Source organism: Acanthopagrus latus, chromosome 2 (genome assembly GCF_904848185.1).
Source record: "Acanthopagrus latus isolate v.2019 chromosome 2, fAcaLat1.1, whole genome shotgun sequence".
Lineage (NCBI taxonomy): Eukaryota > Metazoa > Chordata > Actinopteri > Spariformes > Sparidae > Acanthopagrus > Acanthopagrus latus.
Window position 1 is genome coordinate 9,020,406 of NC_051040.1, and position 23,241 is coordinate 9,043,646.

At 41.6% G+C, this 23,241-nt stretch overlaps 1 protein-coding gene across 12 annotated transcripts in view; it reads left to right on the forward strand.

Moving 5' to 3' along the window:
• Nucleotides 1-23,241, forward strand: part of pitpnm3 (PITPNM family member 3) — a 92,692-nt gene that overhangs the window by 56,123 nt on the left and 13,328 nt on the right. For all 12 annotated transcript variants that reach the window (XM_037083540.1, XM_037083579.1, XM_037083560.1 and 9 more), the window contains 7 exons: nt 6,543-6,732; nt 9,740-9,862; nt 11,028-11,215; nt 15,270-15,427; nt 15,915-16,085; nt 21,030-21,233; nt 21,368-21,516. In XM_037083540.1, the coding sequence (XP_036939435.1) occupies nt 6,543-6,732; nt 9,740-9,862; nt 11,028-11,215; nt 15,270-15,427; nt 15,915-16,085; nt 21,030-21,233; nt 21,368-21,516 (1,183 nt within the window). The remainder of the gene's footprint in view (nt 1-6,542; nt 6,733-9,739; nt 9,863-11,027; nt 11,216-15,269; nt 15,428-15,914; nt 16,086-21,029; nt 21,234-21,367; nt 21,517-23,241) is intronic.

The window sequence follows — 23,241 nt, forward strand, 5'->3', positions numbered from 1 at the left end:
GAAGCAGATTCGACGCTTTAATCGGCTCAATCCTCCATATCGTCTCTCCACTGTTTTGTTAATGGATCTCTACAACCCTTGAGGAAGACTTCTGTGCATCTCTAGAAGGGTGATGCAATTACCCTGCATTTAGCTGTCATTGACTGGCAAAAAAATTAACATGGTTGAAGCCATAACCTGTAAATGAAAGATAACCTTGCAGCCCAGCCGAAGCCGAGCCGCTCGCTCCGAACAGAGCAGCAAATTAGGGTTTTTGAGGCTTTTCTTTCTACTTATGTAAGTGACTCTTCAAAAATGGGCGCTTCGGTGACACCTCAATATGACCTCTGCATAGTCCCAGTCAATATCGCTTGCATTTGACTAATTAGAGCAGAGAGATCTGAGTGGGGGTAAATGCCTCCGCTTGTGAACAAATGACTCACATCTTGAAATAACAGAAGCAGAGTCGTCACAGGGATGTGAGGCATGCTCCTCTGCCATTCAGGGGCTCAGTCGATGTGCCTCTTTTGATGTGCAAACAGCCTCCCCAGTAGCATAATTAAAGAAATCTATATTGCAGAAAGTGAGATTTCACTGTCTTTTTTTTCTTTCACTATATGAGGTCTAAGTGTGACATAAGCTTTGAAAGCATCAAAATCCTCAATCCACAGAGAAATGCACACAGCCCATATTCAGAAACTATGACTTCAAACGAGCCGTCAGAACTTCTATAACATTTTGATGTTCAGCCTGTTTTCAAATACAGCAGCCGGGCCGGCGACCCTTCTGAGTTTGACGCTGTAGTTGCCCGTCTAGTGCACAAGTTAAAAGAGTGAGAGAAGTAGATTTTGTGTTTGGGGTGGTTGTGTGGGTTATTCACAGGGCTTTCGCTTCAGTGACTGGAATCCTTTTTGTGACCAAGAGTCAAGATCATAATACATCTTACCGTATGGGAAACGGACACAATAGACAGTATGAGGAAATGAATGTAGGAAATAAAAGTATAAACCTGGAAATGAGCATAGATGGGACCTTCAGTCATCTGCCATCTCTGTGCTGACTGATGGATGTCAAGTTTGTCTTTCCTGCAGCCTGTTTGTTGACAATTTGGACTGAACACATGTCTCACTTAAGGATTTAAATATACAGTCGTATACTAGGCCTATTAAATCCAGACCATGGAGCACCATCTGCATCTGACAGCGAATACAACACTCTCAATCAAAACTGTATGCCTGGTTATCACAGCCACTGCTTTATTGATCACTGGCATTTTAGAGGAAATTATTCTTAGATAAAGATTAATTATAGCCATTAAATGCAGATGGGTTTTGGATGCATTGGTGGAGAGACGCCTTCCAAAGCACATGTTTGTATAGACAAAAGTGTTAATGATCGCCTCGGATTAATTAGGACCATCGATTCTGAGCACAGAATAACCTGCAACCCTGGAGGACGTGAGACCTTCAGACCGCCTCTGCAAACAACCCAGAGAACAGTTTGGCTCGTGCACACACAGCACCCATGAACAAACGAATTATTTATGTGCTCTCTTTTGAATGTAAAACAGTGGCTGCTCCGTGGTAATGATACATACAAGTGTTTGCATAATCAGGTAATTATGCAACACAAATAATGAGAGCCTCACCTGACATTTGTCGAGCAGTGCAGCAGGTGTTAGACCTCTGTTCCCGTCCTGCGACTTGTGAACCCCGTTCAGAGGCAGAGCTGTGCTTAGAATATTAATTGGAGCCTTTTGTTTTGACTTCTTACTCAATAAGTGTCTTGCTAACAAGACTCTAATAACATTTAATAAGATCAGGGACGGGTGACCAAACCCTCAGCGACACTCGTACTTGTCTTTTCAGTTCCGAAACTCAATAAACATGCACCTGGTAAAGAAAAAATCATGGTAGATTAAGTCACGAGACAGCACGTTTTCTTCAGAGAGAATTATGTTTCCATGCTTCTGTGCTTGAGGTTTCTGAGCTGAATATTTCAAACAGGAAGTCACTCTTGTTATGCAAATAACCGTGTGCAGTGCCGTTCCAGCGAATATATAACAAAGGTTTCCATTTTTCCCCTGTTTTCTTACAAATCTGCATCTCAAAGCATAGTTTCAGAAAGCTGCCCCGGAGTGCACACAGCGGCAGAGCTGACACCACAGATGCAAACAGGATTTCAAGAAGCTCAAGGTGATCTACCGACAGCTACACATCAGAGCCTCGTCCTCGGATGTGACTCCCCTCATCGCTGCCACGTGTGGAGCTACAGGAGAAACACAGCGAATATGCTCTGTGGATCCTACAGCAAAGAAGTCAAACATGCAAATGTTCACTTAGCATTTACTGGAAAAACACACAAATCATAAGAAAACCTCAGTCTTACATGAGCAGTATAGTTCCCTAATACAGTGTGACCCAGAGCAGGTTCAGCACATCAGCACCACAGGGACATAGGCGGGTCTGTTGTTGATGAGCTGATTCTTCTCTGCATTTATTGATCTTAATATTTAGAGCAATTATGATACTACTGTTATGTTATGCAGAGATATTTTTCTTGAGTTAGCTAACCTAGCTAGCTAGGTGAGACTAGTGATAACTGGACAGGAAACAACCCCAACACTCCCCTGATGCAAGGAATTCCCAGTCCGGGCACAGTCAGCTATTTTGATCGCTAACTGCGCAGCTAGCTGAGCTACTGTACACTTAGCAGCATGTTGCAGTTACTCTTAACCCAGTGCTCCGAGCTGCCACTATAAACCACGAGCTACAAGGCAAACTGAGCTAATGGCAGCTACAGTTTGCAACACTTAGTTAGCTGCAGATATGCTCTGCCCCTTTTTGTTGTCAGTATGAATGCGACAGGTGGCCAGTTCTCATATATTGCCCCTTTCTTAAAGCGTTCAAGTTATGTTACCTTTCATATTTACATGCTCACTGAATTATAACAACCATAATTTCATTAAGGCAATAAAAAAAGGCAGAGCTAATGCAAACATCATTATCTTTCTATATTAATATAATTATTCTTGTAACTGAAGCAGGCGTAATCACAGTAACGTGTGATTATAACTGATGTTTGATTACGTTATGATTACACGCGTGATTACAGGATTTCATCAGTGCTGCACAGCTGATTTTCATCCCATCATCTTACGTACCGGAAGATCTTAACGATGGCGCGAACATTTTTTGTCAGACGGAGACGTGCAGGTGCTCATTTTACATTTCTATTTAAAGAGTGATGTTACACTAATCAGTTGCTGGCGTTCACAGAGCAGGTATCACGCAGAGGAATACAGTGTTAGTGGTTTCATTTTATACTCATTTAGCCAGTTTTCTTGGCTAAATGTTTTTGAATTGGATTACTTTTACTGAAATGCATACTTTAATTCAGCTGGTGTGCCTGTGTGCATTTAAATAGGATGAGGATGGAATTCTTCCTTCATGATAGCAAAAGAACAGGGATCTGGTACAGATTACTCTGTGTTAATATGCCCTGACTCTTTTTCAATATCTATTTGCTAAAGTTTGTTATTTTCTCTGGTGAAGAAATAAATGTTGACAATCTTTGTGACTGAGTTTCCCAGTTGGATTTTTGTCTTGTCAAACAGAGCAGGTCGACAGAAACATTTTTCACTCTATTTACTCTGTTAGGTGAAGATAATAATTGCCTGCCAACACAACTCTGTCACTGTGTTGGCAGCGGGTATTGTGGAGGTGGATTTATCCACTGTAGATGTCACAGACTGACTGGTGAGCATGGTGTTGCTAGGGGAGAAACAATCAAATTACGTCTCGGAAAAGGTTTCCTAAAGCCTGCAGAAATGGAATTTTGTAATTGCAACATCAATTTGCCATTGCTGCTATATCCATGTGGTGGCACAGAGTCTTGAATGTAATTAGAAAAAAAAAAGTTCTCAAATTTGGAAAGATTTATCTGGATAATGAAAAGTGCTTTGAACCTGAAAATTGGACTTTAATGAGAAATGTAGACAATCAATGCGTCATTGTAAGCAATCAAGTAAATGACTTAATCTGACTAATATACAACAGGACATTCACACTCAGTGAATATTATTAAGTTGTTCTTATCCCAATTCTTACCAGAGTAGGGAAAAGAAGAAAAAAACAAAAAAACAAAAACAAAACACTTCTTGCATAGCAGGTACGCAGACTTTATTACTAATTTATGACTAATTTTTAGTTACCATGGCAACACAGTGTCGACTCTAATTAAACAAAGTTTATCAATCCCGAGAGGCACAGTGGGCCTGCTTGGTTTTACTGCCAGTCCAATTATCAGAACAACAGGAACATTTCATACAGTTTGGAAAATGCAATCATCTGCTTATTTAGTGAGTTTAGCTAAATTAGATTGATATTGATTTAATTTCTGCGTGTTCAGTAGAGAGACCTGCTTTGCTCTTAAACTTGACACGACAAAACATAGTACTGTCGACCCCAGATGTTGTGTAATAATAATGAAAACTATATAGTGAATAACAATGGTGATAGATACATGTATTTCCATGCCGCATCTCATTAGCGAGCATACCTCCAGTGCAGGGCCACTTAATGACTGTGTGCAGCCTCTGGGCCCAGGTGTTGCTCATAAAACTACCTAATCATCTGCAATGCTTAAGCGGCTTATTTACAATAAATGTGGGCACAATATTTTATTCTAACTCAGTCTTTCATACAGCATCATGCTGCCACAATTACTCAGAGGTATGTGTTGACCCCAGAGGTAGCAAAGGTACTCAGAGCTTGTATTTAAGTACATGAAGCAAATACAAAAGCATATGCATCACTAAAGTGACAATAGTGTACAAAAGTGCTCTTCTCCTCTAATTTCAGAATGATATTTATTATTGGATTATGTTTATTGATGCATTAATGTGTTCATCATTTAAATGTAGAAGCTGGTAAAAGTGGCTTAACTACTTAATACAGTTCAGCTGCTGGCTAGCTTTTTAGGAGGAGCTGAATTACTGATATGTCTGGCGATGTTAGCATGCTAACTAGCTCGCCCCGCCTCGTCCTCTCACACCACTTTGTACCTCAAGATGCAATAGATCGGTAGAGGCGTAGTTTCCACTGGGAGATGTAAGCGACAAGTCCTTTACTTAATCTAATGAACAAACAAATCACCATTTGCCTGCTGCTGATGAGTTGATTAACTAATGCGGCTTGGTGCTACAGCAAAGAGTACAATGAGTAGCAGTTAGCAGTCCCCCCCCCCATGCGCCTATGGTTCCGGAGCTACCCTTGAATTCTGGCCAAAGCTTTAATCTACTATATCACACCATAATTTGTTGATGGTATTTTGTATTGTTGACATAAATCCGAAAAGTAACTAAAAACTAAAGTTGCCAACGGAATAACACAGAGCAATATTTACCCCTGAATTGTAGTGGAATAGAACTTAAAAGTATCATAAAATGGATTTATTTATTTCATTTTATTGCACATCTGCTGTAGCATCTTTTTTAATCTAATTGAATATGTATTTTTGTGGCCTGCTTGTCAAGGTTCTCACCTCGAGTTTGTGCTTTTCACAATCGGAACATCTAGACATAGAGGGTGTTCGAAAAGCTTTGAGAGACAGATATCAAATAGCTCTCCATCTTAACATGGAACTTTGTTGACTAAAAGAAAAATATCTAAATGGTTTTGAAGTTTCTGGGAGGTGCAGCCAGGACACCTCGTTTTTCCTCCCTGCTTTCAGCTTTGGTATTCAACCAGGCTGCTTAGCAATGTCACAAATCTATTTCTGTAGTCAATAGACTGAACAGAGATGAGATTGTTATTGATCTTGTAATCTAAGCCATATCCTGGGGAGCAATTGTGTATGTCCCAAAATGTTGCATCAGACACATTTTTATGTCAGGCTTCATACCTGTGCAGAGGTCGTGCCCTCCTGTGTAGTGAGGTGTCCGTGGCCGCTGACATATTTCAGCCTTGGTGTGGCGTCGCTGCTTCTTCCTATAATCCGAGCACCTGATGGATGGTGACGGTGCTGCTCAAGGGAAAGAGCGCAGGGCAACACCATCTTTTACTGTTTCCCTATGCTGTCACATAAAGTGTTTCCGCTTGATCCGCGTCTGCTGCACCGTCAATGTGACACACACACACAGACACACATCCACTGAAGTCTACACAGCTGTAAAGACACAAAGACTCTGCTCTTATGGCTGATACCTGTGCCAGTTTGCTTGTGTTTTATTCCTTGAGATGACATCCATCTTCCTTATCTTTCTTGTGTTCACATGCACGTATGCACACACGCACGCACACACACGCACACACACAAACATAGCCTGCACTGTGAACAGATTGGCTGAGACGTTGATGAGTGTAAGACGACAAGGGGAAGAAAATGAAAGAAAAAAACACCTGAAGAATCTTTGATTTTAGACATGCTGACCTTAATTTAATGAACATCACCTTTTTTTTCTTTTGGCATTACTGTGAAGTAGAAAGTGAAAAAACTCCAAAGCACTTTAAATTGATCGATCCATAATTCCCGCCGTCCCTCTTTTCTTTGTCCTCTTCCAGCCTGAACCCATACAGCTATGACGAGAGCTGTGTCTCCAGCAGCGTCGACCACCTCCCCCTGGCTGCTCTCCCCCTCCTCGCCATCGTCTCTCCTCGCTACCAGGACGCCGTGGCGACGGTGATCGCCCGGGCCAACCAAGTCTACCACAGCTTCCTGCAGTCAGAGGACGGGCAGGGATTCACGGGTCAGGTCTGTCTCGCCTTCGTCTGGTTGGAGAGCAGAGTGGAAAACTCCTTGACTCTAGGAGTTGTCATCATTGAATAATGAGCTGCAGGTGCTTTAATAGAAGTCAATGATAGTCAGAGGAAGTGAAGATTGCTTTTGAGTGGGTTATGTAATCTGTGGGAGCTCAGGCGCTCCAGATCTCTACTGTTTTAGTGAACTGCTATGCAATCTCTGTACATAACAGCTAGCGGGTGCCTAACAGAAAAACAAGCTGCATTATTTAGAGTGGTAATGATCTGTGGGAAGGCTGTAAACAACTACTTGAAATTATGGAAACATTGACATAACATCAACACTGTCATTTTTTCATATTGTGTTAAAGACATGTGATGTATTGCAGAGATGCTACAGAAGTTAGCGTGCTAACCAGCTAGCCCAGGACCATCTGGTCTTAAAATACCACTTTGTACCTCAGGAGACAATAGGCTGATAGCCCCCATAGTTTTAGGAGATGTAAAAGCAGCAAGTTCACGACCGAGTCTAATAAATCAACAAAAAAGCCATTTTTTTTTACCAAACAGAAAGAAAAAAAAAACGCCCTCTGAATTTAAGCCTCTCTCTTTTGCTGAACTAAGATTAGCTTAATTGCCATGTTATCTCATTGTAAACAACACTTGCTTTGAACTGGACACAAACAAAATAAAACTCACCAAAACAGTCTTGGTTTGTCTTTCCAAAATTATCTGTGGTTGAGTCAAAATAAACCCTCAGTTCACAGGGTAAGATGTGAAAAGATTCTGGTTCTACACGCTGTTTTTGCCCACTGCTGATGCCCAACTCCCTCTAACTCTTCTATCACTTCGTACCTCCCTGTCCCCGCCTGCTGTGTCTCCCCCAGAGTCATAGTCCAGGTCAGAGCTGCTGTAAATCGCCTCCATACTGTATCCCCTGTCTTTAAACAGGCATCCGTCGGTCTCAGAGCCTGTGTTCAGTACCAGTCTGATGTCCAGCCGTGTTCACTGAGGTCACGGTCACAGGTCACAGGCTCCAGGCTTCAGTTAGCATCATGGCTAGTGAGCAGGAGTTATTAGTTATACCATCTCCTGCATTTATGGAGCTACATTCAAATTCTGTCCATTTCCTACAAATTACACCTTTTAACAGCAGCTTAAATCATATCAGTTACTCAAAATTTAAGTTCAGGTTAACAAGTATGAAAGCAGTGTCAAGCAAATAGTTGTTTTCCTGCAGTTCATTTGTTTTGTCTGTTAGCTGCTGTAGTGCACATTTGAAATGCGGCCTTGATGGCACATCATTGAGAGACACTGTTAAATACAATCCTGATTAGCCAATCAGCAGCAGCAACATGTACAATTTAATAATCACACTGGTGATTGCAATAAAGGTAATTACATTAATTATTGATTGGCTTTTGCCATTGTGCATGTGATAGGTTGATACTTCTGGCACTCATTGTGTTTATATCCTGTGTGTAATAATGTAGATGTGTGTGCGTATGTCTGCTTGTTTCTACAACTTGGTTTGCTCGTTAAGAAGATTGACCTCAGTACTTCTTCTCTACAGATTGATCTCTGTGTAATTGCCGTCATTACAATTAGCTGTGGGGTTTTTCATTCCGACCCTGCAGATTTCTAATTGTTCATTTCTTGGCGACGCAGTGGTAGACATATAGATCTATACAGGGAACACCGCTAAACTTACAAACAGGAGATTTCACTATTTATTTATTTATTTATTTATTTATTAGTTAGGGACAATACATGTAGGCACTGTTACATCTAAATGAAAGCGATGCAGTGTATAAAGAGTTTTAAGCAATGTCTAATTCACAGTCCTCGTCCCTGTGTTGGGTTTTGAGGATTCAAACACGTGACACAACACTCTAATATAGATATTAAACTTTCCAGTAACAATGATATAGTAAAGCTTTGAAGCATGTTATGTGCAATAAAATTAAGGATACAAATCCAAAAAGCATGTATACTGATGATCACCTGAAGTTGGCAGAACTGGAGAGACAGGACAATTCTGTTATTCTAACTTTTGAGTATTCACACATTGTTCCAACTGTTTTCCTTCCTCAGTTGTTTGGTTCATTCAACTGTCATATGAGACTAAAGAAACTGAAGGATGAGAAGCTGGAATCTTAGAATTTGGGCATTTCATGACTCAAAACATTGTTGATTAACGTAATAGTTAATGACTAACTCATTGTTGCAGCTCTAATTCAATCATGGTTAGAAAACCTATTTAAGTACGCTGAAATTACTGAATTAGTGTTAATATATTATTTTTATTGAAATGCCAGAGCTGGTGTCGCAACCATTTTATCCGCCCTCTGTCGAGCCCTCTGCAGTTCTTTTCATCAAGTAGCAGGTCAGATCAGATATTCTCATACCTGTGACTCGGGATCATAAGTCAGATGGGTTGAAAAACAAAAGATGAGCATTAATAACATAAAGCTGAAATGGAGAAAAAAAAAAAAAGAAGGCATCAAGACAGACAAAAAACCCAGATGAAACCATGGGGAACAAAACCAGAAGTACTGAAAACACGATGAGAAAACACAGGAAGACAGGAGGAGTAAAACCTCTCTGGGGATAAGACAGGAGGGAAGACAAAGACACAAGTATAAGGCCAAACATGACACACAAGGATAAAACAAGGTGCATAGGAGAAGGAAGAGCTGCCCACAAACCATTTCAGCAAATAGAGAAAGGTGGTGAAAAAGCTCGAGATTTAAATAAAAGAAACCCCAGAGTATTAACCTTCAAACTTGTCTTTGAAGTTTCGTCAGCAGGCTTAGTTGAAGGTTGTTCGTACAAAATGTTAAAACACATTGTTTTCTTATATACCAACTTTCAAAACCAGTGAGCCATGACAGCTATATATAAACAGTCTCATCTTTGAATTCCACTCATACGCCTCTCCAATTTCCCTCCTGTTGAAGCTTTCTCTGACTGAGTGCACCGTATGTGGAGGGCGTCTAAATTGCTTATTTTCCATGCAGGTATGCCTGATGGGGGACTGTGTGGGCGGTGTGTTGTGCTTCGATGCTCTGTGCTTCAGCAACCACCAGAGGCCTGGCAGCCCCAACAACAGCAGCAGGAACAACAGCACTGAGAGTCTGAAGGTAGGAGAACACTGTGCATGGAGGGCTGGGATAGACACCGAAGGAACATTTTTACTGTTGATGAATTATGAAGAGATCGCTGCCAATCAGTAGAGTTAATCATAACATGATCATCAGGGGCAGCGTCCTTGGCACGACTCCTTGTCCTCTCTAGTCAGCAAACTGAGACTCTGCTGCACAAAATTCAAAAAGATTCTCGCACAAAAATGTTGTAAATAAAGTCTCAGTGGAGGTTAATGATGTGTGTGTGAATGGATCGCCAGTTGTGGGCTATCTACTCCAGAGTGCAACAAAAACTGCTTTTACTGAGGGAGATGAATTAATGTGGACAAAATGATTATTTATGACAATGTTTTATTGGTCTTTCATCGAGTCACTGCTGGTTGAGTGAAACACCTGCTGGAAGATTACAGGGGTACAACAGACAACAGGCACCTGGGGCCTTTCTTAAAATGGACCCTCCCCACCCCTGCTCCATCACAGAGTGTCACTCTGTTTGTACGCTCGCAGCTGAATAAAGCACACTTAATGAAGGTGCAGAGCATCAGCAAGCTTTGGGAAGATCAGGTCGCCTCCATCTTAGCTGACTCATCCTGCTCTTTTCTCCAGCAATTCCACTTCAGTAGGGTTCGTTGGCTCAGAAGCTCCAGAGCAGAGAAGTGCATGCGCTGCCATTAACCATGAACTATATTCTACCTTTCATTGTTGAACTATTGTTGATGTATGTACACAAAGTTTCTCTCATGTTTTTTTTTTTTTTTTAATTCTGATTTTAGTGGGTGATTTTATGAGGAGCTTTTGTTCTGAGCTTCATTTTTCAGGAGTACTTGCAGCTTCCATGCTACATATTCGTCATATTTGTGCTTAACTGCCCTCCTGTAGCAGTTTATCATTTGATGTCTTTTCACTCGACTGAGCGTTGCCTGACCCCCTACTCTCTGATATGTCTGTGGCTCCCTCCCTCTCCTCCCATTACCAGTCAAGTCCAATCACATCTAATAGAGCCACTTTTGCATAGGCGCAGTTTTTTTCCTCCTACATTTAACTGTTCACCTGGGGAAATGCATCGCTCCCCTCTGATTATGTGCAATTCCCTGGTGCACCCGCTGCTGTCAGCGTGGGAGACTTCTTACGGTACGTTACACAATCTCCTTTCTCCTTTCAGGATAACTCGGGCCTGCTCGGGGAGTCCAGCCCGGGTCTGAGTTCTAGCAAGAGGCTGAGTAAGAGCAACATCGATATCTCTGCCCCCAATGAAGGGCACGGCCAGGGCGGGCCGCCGCTCAGCCGCAAGCAGAGCGACTCGTACGATGGAGACACCTCGTCCACGGGCCAGCACAGCTTTTTCTCCAGGTGAGGCCGTATGCAAGAACCTGCCCACATACAGAGCAATGTTTAAATATATACTGTGAAACAATAGAGGAGTGTTCATGCTCTCTATCCATTGAATATTTTTGTATTGGAATTATGTTGCAGGCCATTATGGGTGATGTTGAAAAGTCAGGTGGATTTACGGTTCATGATTCATAGTTATAGTCTTACATGCAATTTTGATTGTAGACATAATTTTTAGCCACATAAATTTCCACATATAGATATTCTTGCTATTCTTTTTAATCACTTAACAATCTCTTTATTAATATATCAGCTTGTACTATATCATGATATTGAATTACGTTTACCCTAACAGAGGAGTTTAACCAGATTGTCCTCCTTTATCCACATGAGAAATGCTCTTTTTTAAAAGAGCAGAGTGCAAAGGTGTTTTGATGGTTTAATCTGCGAGTGCCTTCACTGGTATTTTAGTTTAAGGTGACATCATTTTTTAGATTATTGCAAAATATATTTATTATATATTTCTAAAATCTTTGCAATCTGGCCAAACATGCTTCAGGAGAACGTTGGTTGAGGTCCGTTTTTCATCTGGTTAACTACCTCACTGCTTTTAGCACACATGTGTTTTGCCTTTTGCAGCCTGTCTTGATTGTCAGTCATTTAATTGTTTGGTTTTATCATGTAGTATTTGCACTGTATATTATAAATATTAATCTAGAAATGTAAAAATAACCTTTGGACAACATAGTATTTTTTTATGTATATCACAATTTAGTTCACATTAACACTCATAAAAAAAAAAGCACATCAGACATTCAGAGTTGTATTAGAAATTCTGTTTAATTGAATTTGTCTAGAATGTGATATGATGACCCAGATGTCGCGCACTGGCTCTCATCCAGGTTATAGTGGAATATGTCGCCTTGTCTCGGCATGCTCTTTATCAATAGTTGCAGCTTGACTGCCCCGCCTGCCTACCTGCCTCTGCTGGGCTATAAATAGCTTGTTTGAGCCTGTGCTGGCCAGTCTGTGTGGGAGAACGAGCGGTTGAATTTAGCCGGGTCAGGGTGGCTGGAGGGAAGGCCACGTCGACTCACTTCAGGCAACCAGTGTTCTCTTTCCAGATCACACACTCCACTAGGTTCACACCATCACACTCACGCAGTCGCTGAGCGGAGGATCCCATCTCCATCAGTTCACAGTCACGCCATGGTGAACCTCTCACATTTCACTTCTTGTCACACTCCCGACTATGCCCGAGCCTCACTGTGTGGAGGGTTACCTCTGCTCCTGGAAGTGCTCTTGCCCCCTACACTTCCCACTGGGTATGCCCAAGTCAGCACGAGAGCTTATTAAAGCTCCTTTTCGCAGACACCATCCATCCTATCAGAACGGCCTCGCAGATGACGGTATACATCTTTCTTACTCCATTTCAGACGTTTCCATGTGCACTTTGCTCTGCTGTGGCCCTGAGTGGGAATTGCCTGTGAGATCATGTGCAAATGTAGTTCTGTAATTAGGAAAACCCAGGAGATTGCAGTCAGTGTAGCAAGCAGTGTGCTGCTTTTATAACTCCAAGCTTTCTTTTTCCTTCACTCTATTCTGTCTTTTCAGGGACGTGTGTTTTGGTTAATTTGACAGATTTTTAAACAGATTAAAATGAAAATGAAAACGCATCAACATGGAAAACAAACACCTAAATTGGCATAATTGACAGCATCCATTTAGTCTAAAGTGACTAGAAAAAAAAGACTATGTGCAGTTAGAGCTACTGAAAGGTTTAGTGCACGCTTAATGCACATGAAGAAACCTATTTGCAGTGCTTTAATTCCAATCATGGGCATCATTGCCAAATCTGAGCTACAGTAAAAAGCTGAGCAGTTTGCAGACACATCCATTATGTTTCAAAATATGTCAACCATTCACTCAATAACAGTTATTCAATGCAATATTTGTCGTATTTACTTAACATATTGATAACAATCTGCAGTTCAGTGACAACTGCTATAGCTGCAAAAATTGACATTTTGCTCATCCTGGCAGCCAACATAACACTTTCTGCACCAACTGGCAGTGTAATGTGAAAAAAACCCTTTAATAGATAAATAAATGCACCATATCCACATGGAGTCTATTAAGAGAAGTAGAGAACAGTCAAGTCTTTGAGCCATAACTAACTCTCTTTTCCTTGGAAGCATTATTATGATTGTGAATCAATAATTGTACAGTGTTTGTTGAGTTATTGTTTCGTTGTATGTCCCTAAATGCCATTGTATGCCACTTTAGTGTTGGTTAGCTAATATTAGGTATGGTAAGGTTAGCTAGCATGAGCATGGTTAACTAGTAACAGTGACATTAGCCTTAGCTAGCGCTTGTGCATTAGCTCTAGTGACAATAGTCTAAGTGATGTCAGCAATAGCCAGTGAGCTTTAGCAACGATGGCTGCAGCCGGGGGGCAGATGACTCGAACTACAGTGGTGTTGCTACGTGAATGCAAAGGAAAGGGGCAGATGGAATGCTTCATTTAGTGTCTGAATGTTATCAATATTAATGAATATTGTAGCCCTTGAGACAAATGTACAATGTCACCTCCAGTTCTTGCTGAAGAACAGGAAACCCGTATTGTTGCCTTCAACCCACTGCTTTTCATTAGTTTTTTCGCAGTGCGATGCCTTACTCGTACTTTTTTTGTTTCCATTTTGTTTAAGTCTGCTTACCCATAAGATCATATACGAGCCCAACTTATGTCTGCAGCACCATGAGGTCAGAAAGTTGAAGCCATGCCATTGGTGCTACCCAGAGCGGTGTTCAAATTGCACCAAATTCAGCATGACACTTCATTCCGTTCTCAATAACAGATCTCTTAGGTATGAAGTAGATCAGGTAAACATTTTTTGAGACACACATACAGACAGAGAGTCATGACTTTATATATAAGTAGTTCACTCTCTCTTCAGCCACACATATACTTCTACTGGTAATACTTTTGTGCCGTTTGGAAGAAGTCACTAATTATAAGGATATTTTGCCAGAGTGATATATTAAGGCAGACAAACAGACAGACTGATGTGTTTGGGAGCAGTGAAGGAGTGGACACTACGAAAGAGAAGACAAAAAAACAAAATGGAAGCGGAAGGCAATCAGAGCACTATTGATTTGGCTTTTAAAGATGTCTGGAGACTGTCGGCTAATCCTTTCTCCCCAAGCAGGACTTAATGGGGAAATGTTGGCTCGCTGGAGAGCAGAGCAAGCTCTTCAGTCAGCAGAAGGTTGTGGCAGAGACCAGCTCGGCTGTTCAAACAGCTGCGAGCGTGATGCAGGCCGAGAAAAGAGCTGCTCAGGATGAGTCATAAAGGCCCGGCGCTGACAACGACCCCAGAATTTTAAAACGAGCCAACTCCTGAATCAGGACAAAGCAGAAGCATCACCGACTCATCTGTGCCAAGATCGAGGCATTTGCCTTCCCTGTTTCAGCATGAACATTATTGACATTTAATCTTTTCTCTTAATATGAAAACTATGATTGTATACCACTCATGTTGCTTTGTAGCTGCAGCCACTCTTAAAACATCCTGTATAATCAGTGCTGACACCAACATACCTAATGTCACATTTACCGTCTTTTAGCTGTTCTCATTGTTTATGGTAAACAAAACTTTTCAAAGTGATATCTGCAGCCTCATCAAAGTTTCAGTTATTGAGTAAAATGCTTTAATGTGGAGCCCTCCAGACTTTCTGTTGATGGGGAAAAAATTATGAATATTTAATACTCTGTTGGGTTTTCTATTCCCACGCTTGTCACTTTGATATTCTAACTCTGTTTCATATCCCAGTCATTTGATGTTTTCTGATCCATTTTTATCTTCTTTTGTTGTTGTTTTTATTTCCTCTCTGCTTTTAGATGGCTCTTTATTAAGAAAAGTTCAGTACAAATAGTTTATAGTTATATAGTTTGTTGCTTGCCTTGGCCAGCTTGATAATGTGAAGCCAGTAAATGACCATTGTGAAGTTTACAGATAGGGAATGACTGTAAGAGCATGCATTTTATTTGATTGGACCGTCTTTCCACCAGTTTGATGAAGGAGAGTGTGGAGGTGCGTGGCGGCAGCAGCACCAGTCTGGTGTTGAACCCCGGTCGGTTCGACTTCGAGGTGTCGGACTGCTTCCTGCTGGGCTGTCCGCTGGGCCTCGTGCTGGCCATGAGACGCACTGTGCTGCCTGCCGTCCAGGGTACGAATCAGACATACGCCAAACATGTCAGAGAGTTAAATTCCTCAAAAACATGCATCAAATGTGCACATGCACACACATTTGTTTTTGCTTTTTTGCTTCATTCTTTTGCTTGTTATTATTAACTCATCAGTCTGTGTGAAACTGTATGAAAGGTGTTTAATTGAAATGTGACAGCAATATAACAACGCTGGATCAACTCATCATTTTCATCTTTAAATTGAATTTCCCCAAGGAACAGATGACTGTTTTCCTCTTAATTTTCTTCTTTTTAATGTTCTTCTTCTTCTTCTATTTCCATTTCTGTTTCTACTTCTTTTATATTTATTTCTTCTTCTCCTTCTTCTTCTTCTTCTTCTGCTTCTTCTTCTTCCACCTGTAATTTCTAAATCATATTCACGTCGTTTCCAAATGACCATCGACACTTCACCCAAATATCCTGTTCCTAATGGATTTCCCTGTCCATTTTTGTTTTATTGACCCTCAGTGAGCCAGCTCCATCCAGCATGCTCTCAGATCTTCAACCTGTTTTACCCCTCGGACCCTTCAGCCTCTAGACTGGAGCCTCTGCTGCAGCCTCTCTTCCACAAGTTGCCACCGTTTGCTGTGCCACGCTACCAGCGCTACCCTCTGGGAGATGGACGCTCAATGCTTATAGGTAGGACGGATGAATCAATCCTGGAAATCAATTTATCAACGTGGGGGGACACGAGAGCGGCTCCTCCTGAATATTTCATTGGTTCATCTCTTTTCTCTTGTAATTGTAATGCCATATTAATAACCTTTCAGATTTAGCATTTCAAAGCTGGCGTGAAACCTTTGAGGAATCCTGTTAGTGGGACTAGATTAGAGCAGCGGGGAGACTCAGTGACGAAGTAATGTGAATTTCCACAGGTGCACTTGTGCACGGAGCCTCGATCCCATCTGTGTGAGCCAGCCCTGCAGAGGCGAAGCTAAATCCTGCCCCCAAAGCCTCAAGTTTGAAGTAATTATACTTCATCTTCTCTTGGTGCAGGAACTTTAGCCCTCCACCCCTCTCTAAGGATCGGGCACAGTATGTGAGGTATTAGCCTGCTAGATGTGCCACAGTACTGCTGTAATCCCCCTGGAGGGCCTGGTTGTACAGAGTGAGTCCTTAATGAGCCACTGATTTATTTGAAGCATGTTTTAGCTCACTTTTGGGACAGAGAGACTCACTCTAAACGGCAGCCATGACACTTTGCCTGGTTTCCCTGCTCCTGTATCCAGTGACTAACGAGAAAGTCGGACTGGTCGCTTGTGTTTGAGTTGCAGCCTTCGAGCATGAACCCACATCAGAACACTTTGTGGTTTTCTGCAAGGCTTTGAAACATTTAAAACCCTCAAGTCATTATGCAATTATCTATATGAAATATGTATAACTTTGGAGAGATTTGTCAAATGTGCTATCTTGGTGATATAGAAAAATTGAAAAATGTCTGTTATCCTTTTTACTAGATTAGTGTTTCCTTAAGTGAGATAAGAACAGAAACATGTTTCATGCACAAAGAGTACATTATTTTAAATTTTGTACCTTACCTGACACTTTCAATTGTTGATTACTGGTTATCTCCCTTTTCTACTAATTTTTGACATACAGTGGCATCTTTTAATCCTGTGGATGGGCAAAATGTTTTGTTTGACATACCTTGTTATGTATGTGGTGGTAAGTTTGCACTTTTTTTCCCCTAAATGATTTAAAATCCCTGTGACGCTCTTTTAAAAAAACATGCCTTGAGGACAACCATTTTGTACCAAATATAACAGATTGACACTTGAAGATGCTATTTGTAAGAGAGGTTTATTTTAGAGTCGGGCCAGCCACCATCCCAAAGGGTTAGTATTAGACAAGTTAGGCAGGAAACTCAAAATTAAACCTGTTTTTTTTACAAGAAGGACCAAAGTCCAACATTGCTTACTGTGACTTCTCTGTACAGATCTAAGTTCTGTAGTGACCACTATCTATTCTATCCATCTTTAATCAAGGCTTCAACTTTGTGCCAATGCTCCTTCGCTAGTTGCCAAATATTAAGCGAGCAATGTGGCATTTTCTATAAAGCGCCTGTCATGTTTGAATGAAGCCGTTCCGGAACATTTCAGTCGTTGGTTGTAGAGACGGATGAGGCCGGTAATGTCATGTAATCCACGTCCAAAAGGATCTTCACTAACTGACTCAACCTAAATCACTGTTCCTTCATCTTGTGTTCAATAAATCAGTTTCCTTCAGCCTCCTTTTTAAACACCAAACGCATGAGTGATCCTCGTGTATCCCTGGTATTGTACACACCGCAGTACATGACGGAGTGTTTTTACGTGTGTATGCTGGACGCCCAAGCTGTGATTTATTAATTTAATCATGTGTAGCCGGTCACAAAGCGTGACGCTAGTAGCGCTGATAAAGGTGATGGAGAGTAGAAGCAGACACAAGTCACAGGCTTGCAGCTATACAGCTTTTAATTATGGGTTTGCATCTCTGCTCGGTTGACCGAGCTTGGATGCTGCCACGTTTAGTGTTCATTTAAGAAAAAAGAAAAAAAAATCGGCCATTTCCTGCTCTGTAATGTGGTAATTAGTTGTTATGCAGGAGTGAAAAGCCAATCAAATCAGGCTCCTGTGGGTATGACACTGACATCAACACCCGTCAACAGTGGAGGCTTTATTATGATGAATGCTGCTAATATAGAGAGAATGAGCCCTCTTCCTATTGATTTCCAGCTATGCTCCAGTGGGAAATATGATCACCCAGGACGGCAAATGCACATGGAATTATAGTCAGTTTTATAAGTATTGATCACATGGCTGTTATAGTGTTTTAATGTTAAGCTTGTGGTGTGTCGTTGTGGCGAGGACTGGAGGGGAGGGTGTTGTAGTTAAAAGTCTCTTTCCGATTCTTTTTGCGACAAAGACGTTTCAAGGCTGGAGTGCAATCATCCTCCCTTACCTTTAGGAATTCTCTGCTCGTTCGTCCTCTCACCACTGTCATCACTCTCTTCTGCCTCATAATCTTTCTGTTTCTGGTCATTTAATGGGAATGAACTTCAGTTTTTTAAAAGCTTGTGCTTGCCCCTTTTTCCCCTCTCCATGTCCGTACTTCCTACCATCCCATGCAGCGTTTTTGATCCTCTGCACTCTCTGCTTCTTCCCCGGCGCAACTCTGAGAAATATAATGTGCGTTTCAGAAAATGCTTCAGTCAGGGGCTCTTTCACTCTGTCAGAATTATCTCCCCCTTCCTCTCTGCCTCGCTCTGCTCATTGTGCTGTGAAAAAGAAAGACAGAGCCGTGCTAATGTTCCCGAGGCTGAAAGAGAGTGGAGCTCCTCTGAGCGCCGTGGGGCACATTAGTGATAACAGATTGCAGTGTGTGACCTCAGAGCAGGTAAACAAATCACTGCAAACAGTGCACAGCACCCACCGTTAGAAACCAGTGACATTCACTAGTCATCATAGCGGTGCATGAGGGTGGCATTTCATCTGCATTCTGTTGTGGATATCAGTTTTTTTTCACTGTTTCCAGCCAGTTGATTTTACAAACCCAAAAACCTGTGAAAGTGAAAAGATTTGACCACTGCACCTCAGATGTGAGGATTCAGAAGTAGCACTTGATACAAACTCAACCACAAACAACAAATATCTGCTGCCAATCTCGCATTTTTGCAATTTAAGTGAAGACCACTGCACTGACAAATCAATATGTAATCCAAGTTAATTTTGTTAGTCAGATGTCATTCAATGCTTGAGTGCTGTCAGATATTATCTTGAAAAAGTCTACAGAATTTGCCCTCTAGAAACATTTAATGATGAAATTGCTGTAAAAAGAGGATGGTAATTAAGGCTCCGATGGCAAGCCATGTTTTAAAATCACTCGTTGATTCAGACTCTCACAGAACAGAAAAGTGTTTATGCCTTCAACTTACAACCTCACATTTAACAAAGCCATGGAGATGACATGTTTTTAACCTAATTTCAATCATTTTGAATTAGCCTAAACCATTCATATTTTCTCATCTGACAAGATATTTCCAGCTCCTTTAAAAGCAGACCCATTTTAAAGAAAACCATCCGCTCTGACATCTCTGATATGAACACAATATCTGTCAGACTCCATCATCTGCATAATCCTGATGTGACTGGGTCTTTGCCCTGACAGTAGCCACACATGATTCTCCCGTCATGTCTGAGATGTCGGCTGGGCTGTTAATCTGTATTCTGCTGCTGTAGCCGATCCGTCACATAGCAAACAAGAGGCAACATGTGGCTGCATCTGACGGCTTATTTACAACCATTCCAGTGGACACAAAGAGACAGAGAGTGTTCATCAGTCAGTAAGCAGCTGCTTCATGAAACAAAAACGGGCTGAGAATTTGACACAAGGTGCAAACATGTAAATGCAGTGGAGATTATGTCAGTCCGATGTTTAGTGTGAGTGGAGGTCATGTCAACTGAGGACTGTGTCATAGGCAAAAGTTAAGAGAGTCATTTCTTTCCAGTGATGCAGCAAGATCCTCTTTCCCAGAAAAGACACAGCGTGCTTGGTGTAACACTTGCAGGCGGGCAGCACACTCACTTTAATTTCATCTAAGTTCCCCTCAGCCATGCTGCTCCAGCTCTCGGTTTATACCCGATATCCACTTCATCACATCGGAAGATATCCCAATGGACTGGTGCATGTTACAGTAAATGGGAGCTTGTAAAAGACATGACACAGAAGTGGGGTCACCTGCACATTAAATCTTCTTTGTGACATACATACAAATACAGTCTATAGATTACATCCCATTCAATAGTGTGGGTTGTCACTGAGGTTGAGCCTTATCTTCTGTCGTAATGGCTCCACATCAGCATGAAAGGCTTGGTAATGGGATAATGAGCACTCTTTAGAGTCTGCTTGAAAAAACATTTTGAGTTTCATAATGCAGGTAGGAGAGGAAAAACAGCGTGGGAGTGCTCATAAAGAAAGAGACCCGCCTGCTGTGTTGTTCAGCCTCCTGTTGTTCTGAAATCCTGTTTGGCGGAAGTTGTATTACATTCAGCACGAGTCTCCTTTTGTCCTCAAGATGTATTGTAGGCTTTACGATAAATGTGATACTGGACTGAGCTAGTAGAAAAATTGCCTCTCTGGCAATTCAATTATTGATGAAATGCTTCTCCCAGGATCTGTGTCTTCAGGAATATCAAGTAGATCCATGATGTCTGGTGAAGCCAGGTCTCCAGGGAACTCTTTTTCCTATTATGCAGTATTACCTCTGAACAACTATGAAAGATCTGCGTGGAGACGTGCCAGTGGGAGAGAAGAAGCCAACCTGATAAAATTATTCTGCTTGTCAGCAGGAGCTGAGAGCAAGAAGCCTCCGTCATTGTGCTCACACTTAGTCCTTGTCTTTGGTTTTCTTTGATAAATCGCAAGCAAGCAAGTCAATACACAGCAAGAGGCTTTCTTCTTACGCAAAATAACAGCATCGATTTAAAGATTGAGGCCAGTCAGTTGTTGTGTGATCAAAGCATTTCCTGTCCTCGTCCCTCTCTGTTTGTCCTTGCCTTCTCACTCTGTCTCTCTCCCTCCTCCCCTCTCCTCTCCTTCCCTTAGCGGAAAGTATCCAAGGCAATACAGGCGTGTTTCTGGAAGGTGATCAAACTCCTGGAGGCCCAGCTTCGCAGTCATCCTCGGAGACGAAGACCGAAGGAGGCGGCGGAGGAGGTGAAGAAGGAGGTCGTAGAGCCAGTGTGACCAGTGTGGAAAGTGAAACGTCGATTTGTTCCATGAGCCAGCTGGGAAACACCATCGCTAATAGTGAGTGGGAGTGAAGCTACACTGTCTCAGTCAATTATTATTTCCTGCAGAAGAATTCGGGTTCATGAGGCTTCACAGCTCTTTAATTGACCTCAGATTTCCACAAGTATTCTTGAATATGGGTGTGTTTCCAGTTTCCAGCAGCTGGTGGGGCTCCAAGAGGTTGGATTACGCTTTGTACTGCCCTGATGTGCTGACGGCCTTCCCAACGGTGGCTCTGCCTCACCTTTTTCACGCCTCCTACTGGGAGTCCACTGACGTTGCAGCTTTTGTTCTTCGGCAGGTGGGCCGGCCTCATTGACAGCTTGTCTTTTTCCCCAGCAACTTTTACAGATCGTGACACATGTATGTAAAATTAACCGAAAAAGCCAATAAGGGTCTAGCCCAAAGTAAATTTAAAGCTGTTGTTGAACCAGTTGGAGCACAGGCGTGGTGCTGTTTTGAAAGCCTCTGTGCTAAGTGCTAAGTGCTTCTGTCGTTGGTCTGTAGGAGTCAGAACACGCTGCACATCATATTCAGGTGCTTGGCAAGAAAAAAAAGCCATTATATGACCTCAAAGTATCGCTGCTTGAGAGTTACTGGGTCAAAAACTAATTATTGTTCTTTACTTCCTGATTAACACTTTGTGCATATAAAATAGTCAAATACCAGTGCCAAGGCGGAAAAATGGCCAGTTCAAAGAGCAAAATGCATAAATATTCATAAACTTGATTAATTTCCAAGTACTGGGGCTTAAAAAAACTGATATAAACTCTGTAACTGGAATTATAATCTCATTGGGTAGATGATGCGTCAGTCATCTGGGGGCTGGTGTGTAAGTGGCTCAAGAGAGAAGCGATAAAATAGATAGTGGGTCACTAGTCTATGTGATCATTCATTGGCTGTTGCTTCAGGACAGGCGTAGAGGCTCATATCTGCTCAAATGAGCTGTCAGTCAAGCAGCTGCCATCTCATGGTCTAACAGCAGCAGAGGGATAATGGCACTGCTGAAAAATAAGGTTTTTTTTAAAGATGAAATAATAAAGCATGCGTGATTGCAGTTTTGACATGTCACTATGTAATCAACCTACTAAATATGTTACTGATATTGAGTTATTTGACATTTGGGAATAAGAGAAGATTTTTGCTGATGCATTTTAATATTGAAATGGTTTGCATGATTAATATCATGAGAATCTAACTGATGTATGGCATGAAAAGCATTTAAATTGAGGCGCTTGCCGATTTGTTTAGCATCTCTTTTGTTTGGCAAACAAGATAGATGGCCTGCAGGCAGCTTAACAGGTGAGGACAAGTATTGTCTGAGTATTTTAATTAGCCTACTCTGCCCTTTTTTACTCGTGGTTATTAAAGTGTAAGTGCATAATTAGTATAACTTATTTCCAGCAGCATTTAAAGTCTTTTTCAGATTAAATCTGGCAAAAAAAACATTTGAAGGGAAATGTTTGCTGGCTGGCAGCTGAAAGACTGGGAGTAGATGTTATAAAAAAAAAAAATAAAAAAAATTTGGTACATCTCCAGTTTCTTGTTAACACCATGAGTTTTCATACATAGCCTGTCCTCTTTGATATAAAAAATGTACTCTGCATCAAATCCAAAGCCTCAGGCTTTGTTTGCCTCTGTGTTGTTGTAACCAAATGAGAACAGCAGGAAGCCACTTGCTGTCACTGCATTATCCACTCAGCTCTTTGCAACATGTACGTTATGTTGTATAACATAACTAAACCACCAACAGGAAGGCTGTAGGAGTTAGAAAGTGGAGGCACTGGACAGAGGCGTTAAGTTGGAAATAGTGCTGTCTTTTCATGTTTCATTTAGAAACCTGTCTTGGCATTTCTTGCAGGGTAGATGCCAGATTTACCAGGCCCCACACTGGCCTTGACACAGGAAGGTATATATAGGAGCCAAAAAAACAAGCTTAAAAACAAAGCTATTGCTTTGTTTGTTCACTGTCTATTCTTTGAATAGTCAGTGAACGGCACCATGTTGTTGTTGTAAAAAAAAAGAG